The sequence below is a fragment of the Engraulis encrasicolus genome, chromosome 4, assembly GCF_034702125.1.
Source record: "Engraulis encrasicolus isolate BLACKSEA-1 chromosome 4, IST_EnEncr_1.0, whole genome shotgun sequence".
In the NCBI taxonomy this organism is placed as follows: Eukaryota; Metazoa; Chordata; class Actinopteri; order Clupeiformes; family Engraulidae; genus Engraulis; species Engraulis encrasicolus.
The window spans coordinates 49,086,407-49,091,914 of NC_085860.1; the positions used below are offsets into that span (position 1 = coordinate 49,086,407).

The following is a 5,508-nucleotide window of genomic DNA, read 5'->3' on the forward strand; positions in this document are numbered from 1 at the left end:
AAATAGCAAGTGTCATACATGGGGGAGACGTGGAAATCGTTGACTCCTATAAGTACTTAGGTACAATATTTGACAGTGAGCTCAAGTTCCATATAAACACTGAGACAATTGTCAAAAAGGGACAACAGAGAATTCATTTGCTGAGGAAGCTTAACTCCTTCAGTGTCTCTAAAACCATTTTACGTAACTTTTATCAGTCTTTTATTGAGAGTCTCTTAACTTTCTCTTTTTTATGCTGGTTCAATAGCCTTTCAGTCAAAGACAAGAACAGTCTCAGCAGTATTGTTAACACGTCATCAAAGATTATTGGAACACAGCTAAATAGTCTGAGTGCTCTGTTTAACAAACAGGCAGTCCAAAAGGCTAAAAGTATCACTAGTCAACCTGACCATGTTTTAAGTGGTGAATTTTCATTAATGCCCTCTGGGAGGCGCTATTATTCTGTCAGGACAAAAACAAAGCGTTACTCTGGATCTTTCATCCCTACAACCATTAGATTATTAAACAAGGTTGTAGGGGTAGAGTTCATTACTGACCATTTCATTTACTGAGGGCTGCTCATCACTGACAGGACAGGGTGTTTGAATGTATGTGTTAAAATGTGTATGTTTTTGTTTCCTATTTATTATTTTTTGTTTCCTTTAGGTTTTGTATTTCATCTATTCATTGACTGATGGAGACTGGGACCGCAAACTGAATTGCCCTTCATGGGACTAATAAAGTAATCTGAATCTGAATCTGAATCTGAAATGGATGTCTCACAATTTCCTCCAGCTGAACACAGATAAAACTGAAGTAATTATATTTGGGAAAAGAGAGGAGAGACAAAAGATTGCTACTATCCTTGAAACGAAGGGACTGAAAGCAAGGGAAACAGTTAAAAATCTTGGGGTCCTCATTGACAGTGACCTAAACTTCAACAGTCACATGAAAGCTATTACTAAGTCTGCATTTTATCACATAAAAAACGTCTCTAAATGTAGGGGCCTGATGTCTAAACATGATCTGGAGAAGCTAATACATGCCTTCATTTCTAGTAAAGTTGATTACTGTAACTGTCTTTTTTACTGGCCTCCCCAGTATAAATAAGATCATTAAACAGCTTTAACTTGTACAAAATGCAGCTGCAAGGGTTCTTACAAAGACAAGGAAGTTCGACCACATTACTCCAATTTTAAGATTGCTGCATTGGCTCCCAGTAAGCTACAGAATTGATTTTAAGGCAATGCTACTTGTGTTTAAATCATTAAATGGAATGGGACCCACATATCTACTGGATATGTTTCAGCTGTATGCACAGACCAGGTCACTAAGGTCAACGGAGAAGAATTTGCTGGTGATTCCAAAAGTCAAAACAAAGTGTGGAGAGGCAGCCTTTAGCTTCTATGCTTCAAAGCTTTGGAACCAGCTTCCAGATGACGTAAAACATGCACCCACTATTGATAGCTTTAAATCTAGACTCAAGACAAAGCTGTTCTCAGATGCTTTCCCCTAGCTTAAATTACATATCATTCTTTTTTTATTATTATTATTTTTATTTTTATGTTTATTTAATTTGTTTTATTTTACTTTATTATTATTTTTACCTTATGTTTTATCTTAATGTTTTAAATGTTTTTTTTGACTCTAATTCATTTCCTTCTTTCTTCCCTGTTTCCTTTCATTTACATTTGTTAACTTTGTGAAGCACATTGAGTTGCACCTGTGTATGAAATGCGCTATATAAATAAACTTGCCTTGCCTTGCCTTGCCTTGCCTTGTGTGTGTGTGTGTGTGTGTGTGTGTGTGTGTGTGTGTGTGTGTGTGTGCAGGCCCGTAACTAGAATTGAGGACACCGAGGTCATGACCTCTGTATTTTTTCCGATGTTTTTTTTTTTTTTAATTCGGAGAAACTAAATATATGATGAAAATCTTTGATTGGTGTAAAGATCAGCATGCATTCCCATCTGTTTTTTTCACCTGTGTGAAGCTGACCCCCCTTCCGACCCAAAATGCTGAAATAACACTGCAGATTGTTTGTGCTACGTTTGTGCCGGATTGTGCAGACAAAAAAAAATGTTTGTGCCATTAAGGACTTTGAGTAATTTAAATACTCAAATACTCATAATACTAATACATTTTCAATGGGCAGCCCCCCCTCCACGTCCAAATTTCTCCAAAGTCTCAATCGAAGGGAATTTGTTTGCGTTCATTTGTGCTGTGAAAATGAACGCTTCAATCACTTGTTTTGTAAAGTTACAGCCGTTTTAATAATAGCAATAATGCTCTTCCCCTCTTTCACCAAAGGCTCTGTGATTTTATCCCTCTTTCTGCCTTCTCGGTCCTTAACCCATTGTGTCCTGGACACACATATACGCTGAATTCAGGTTCTTGAGATTTGAGCTGTTTTATTAAAAATGTGGGTAAGCTAGAGCTTGATGAACACATTCTAAGGCAAAACGAGGAACCTAGCTTTTCAACGCAACTCATTTCATGTTTGTATGTGCTTCGGAGGCTGAGATATTTAGGATTTAATAGGTAGAGTGCACACTTTCCCAAAAAGGGCTTAGGAAAAAATGGGTTAATCAATGCATTGCCTTCCTTTATTTCGGGCCTATATTCTTTTTGAGGAACAGCAGTATTGTATGGATTCCTGTTGTCTGAGACCGAGACAACTGACCCCTCCCTTTGTCCTCCTCCCACCTCTGTCAGATTCCTTGTGTGCAAGACTTGATCCCGGCAACCTGTTAAATCTGTCATCCTCGCCTCTTCCACAAATACAGACAGGTGGCATTAGCCAGGCCTTGGCCTTGGTGGTGGTCTGCAGCCTAAACTGGAGATGGTGGTGTATATAGCCACTGCACTGTCAGAGAAGATAAACAAAGGCATGCATGAGTTTACTGATCACACACAGAATAACAAACACACATAAACACACACATGCACACAGACGGTGGGGGTTTTACATACGTACATACTTGTGTCATTATTTTGTCTTTGGGGATGGTTTTTTTTGTCTAATTTCCTCTTGGTAAACCATCTGAAGAGTTTCAATCGTTTGCTTTTCTTCTTCTTCTCTTTATTTTCTTCTTCTTTTTCCTCCTCTTTCTGCCTGGCTGATGGCTTGAATCCCAAGCGCTTCCTAATCCATGCAATGCCTCTGACAAGTTTATTCTTCTGCTGCCCTGTCTTAGATGCCTGCACCATCTCCTCTTTCTCCTCCTCCTCCCTCTCCTCCTCTTTCTCCTCCTCCTCTCTCTCCTCCTCTTTCTCCTCCTCCTCCCTCTCCTCCTCTTTCTCCTCCTCCTCCCTCTCCTCCTCTTTCTCCTCCTCCTCTCTCTCCTCCTCTTTCTCCTCCTCCTCCCTCTCCTCCTCTTTCGCCTCCTCTTTCTCCTCCTCCTTCTCCTGTATAGTAATCTTCTCCACCTCATCCACATGAGTGTCATCAGAGTCTGCTTGGTGGTCTATGCTGCTGTCTTCGGTGTCAAACCACTTCTTCTTCAATACCTGCACAAGCTTCATTACATCGTCGTCTGTCCATTCCGCCATTTCTTCCACTGTTTTGCTCCTGTTCAGTTTTGTTTCTTCTACACGTCCATCTTCCACCGCGTGTTGCATTCTCTCTCTCAGCACACCCACCTTTTCAACTCTTTGCTGTTCTTGCTCTTCTTGCCGCTCATTGTTCTCGAAGTGTCGGCTTGGTGCTGCTGCCTGGTTTATCTCGATAACCTCCTGGCCTCTCAGAGCATCATCAGAGTCGGTTTGGGTGTCGGTGTCGCTGTGCGAAGACCCGTACCTGTTCTTCTGCTCTAGAAGCTTCATGACATCATCTGTCTCTTTCAGTTCCATTACTTTTTCATCAACTGTTCTCTTCACTCTTGACTTCTCTTCCTCTGCCTCCATTGATGTTCTTGGCTGAGCCATTACTTTTTCATCAATGGAATTCTCTTCGTCTGTCTCCATTGATGTGCTGATCTCTCTGTGGTATCATCTCTTCCGCCATTTTACTTTGTTCTTTCGTTTCCAAAATCTGGTCTTCATCCAGCACTCTTTTCCAATAGTTTTGCCTTTCTTCAATCTTCAAGTGTCTCCTCTGTGTTTCTAAGACGATCTCTTTCTCCATCCAATCATTGTCTGTTTGGTCTCGTTTTGGCTTCTTTAGTGTTCCGTCTCTTGAGCCTTTGTCCTCCATTGTTTCGTCATCTTTGTCATGTTTGTCAGTCTCACATACCGGTTTGTCCTGTAGCGTATTGTCATGGACGTCATCCATCCAGGAGTCACCAGAATCCATTTGTCTGTCTATGTCTGGGTTTGAAGACCCAGGCCACTTTTGCATGAGATGCTCTGCATCCTTCATCAGTTTATCTATGTATTTTGTCACATTCCCCTCCTTCATTGTCCAGTTCATTATTTTCTTTTGTGCATTCATTTCCGAAATCTTTTCCTTCCAGTCGTCACCAGAGTCCGTTTGACTGTCTGTGTCACTGTATGACGGCCCAGTCCACTTCTTCACCAGCTGCTCTGCACTCCTTATCAGTCCATCTATTTTTTTCTCTTTCTTTATTATTTTTTCATCCGTTGCCCTCTTCGATGTCACATATTCCGCAGTTCTATAGTTCATCTCATTCAGTGTTCTCTCCTGCAGCACCATTTCATCTGTCATTCTCCTCCGTGCTTTCATTTCCAACATATTTTCCATCCAATTGTCCACGGGATCTGATTGGCTGTCTGTGTCACTGTACGAGGGCCCAGGCCACTTCTTCACCAGCTTTCCAGCAGTATTCATCAACTCATCTATTTTCTTCTCCTTCATTTTCTCTTCCATCATCCTCTTTGTGTTCACATCTTCTGCAGCTCTATTTTTCATCAGTGATCTCGCCTGCTTTTTCAGCAGTTCTCTCTCTTCTGGCCTTGTCCTGTCAGCTTTTACTATTTGCAAAATTGTGTCCATCCTGTCCCCAGAGTCTGTTTGACTCTCAGTGTCACTGTATGACGGCCCAGGCCACTTCTTTACCAGCTGCTCTGCTGTCCTCATAAGTCCATTTATGCTTTTCTCTCTCGTTATTTTTTCAGCATTCGTCCTCTTCGATGTCACATATTCTGCAACTCCATTGTTCATCTCATTCAGTGTTCTCTTCTGCAGAACGGTGTCATCCTCAGAGTCTGTTTGACCATCAGTGTCACTGTATGACGGCCCAGGCCACTTCTTTACCAGCTGCTCTGCTGTCCTCCTAAGTCCATTTATGTTTTTCTCTCTCATTATTTTTTCAGCATTCATCCTCTTCGATGTCACATATTCTGCAACTCAATAGTTCATCTCATTCAGTGTTCTCTTCTGCAGAACGGTGTCATCCTCAGAGTCTGTTTGACCGTCAGTGTCACTGTATGACGGCCCAGGCCACTTCTTTACCAGCTGCTTTGCTGTCCTCAGAAGTCCATCTATGTTTTTCTCTTTTGTTATGTTTTCCTCAGTTGCCTTCTTCGATATTACATATTCTGCAGCTCTACGTTTCCTTTCATTCAGTTTTC

At 41.4% G+C, this 5,508-nt stretch overlaps 1 protein-coding gene across 2 annotated transcripts; it reads right to left on the reverse strand.

The window, feature by feature from the left end:
• Positions 1-2,292: 2,292 nt before the first annotated feature.
• On the reverse strand, positions 2,293-5,165 carry LOC134446949 (DNA ligase 1-like). Of its 2 annotated transcripts, none has more exons than XM_063196242.1 (2): positions 2,954-5,165; positions 2,293-2,842 (listed from the first exon to the last, which is right to left on the reverse strand). In XM_063196242.1, exons 1-2 carry the CDS (start codon positions 3,940-3,942, stop codon positions 2,773-2,775), a joined length of 1,059 nt encoding a protein of 352 aa, XP_063052312.1. In that variant the 5' UTR covers positions 3,943-5,165; the 3' UTR covers positions 2,293-2,772. The 2 variants fall into 2 exon arrangements, with proteins under 2 accessions (XP_063052312.1, XP_063052314.1); XM_063196244.1 differs by having other exon boundaries at positions 2,297-2,842; positions 2,958-5,165.
• Positions 5,166-5,508: the final 343 nt, after the last annotated feature.

Coding starts and splice junctions, on each gene's coding strand:
- LOC134446949 (XM_063196242.1), bottom strand. CDS start 3,942: ATGGAGACAGACGAAGAGAATTCCATTGATGAAAAAGTAATGGCTCAG. Junction 2,843..2,953: donor CAAAATAATGACACAAGTAT/GTACGTATGTAA, acceptor CTTCTCTGACAG/TGCAGTGGCTATATACACCA.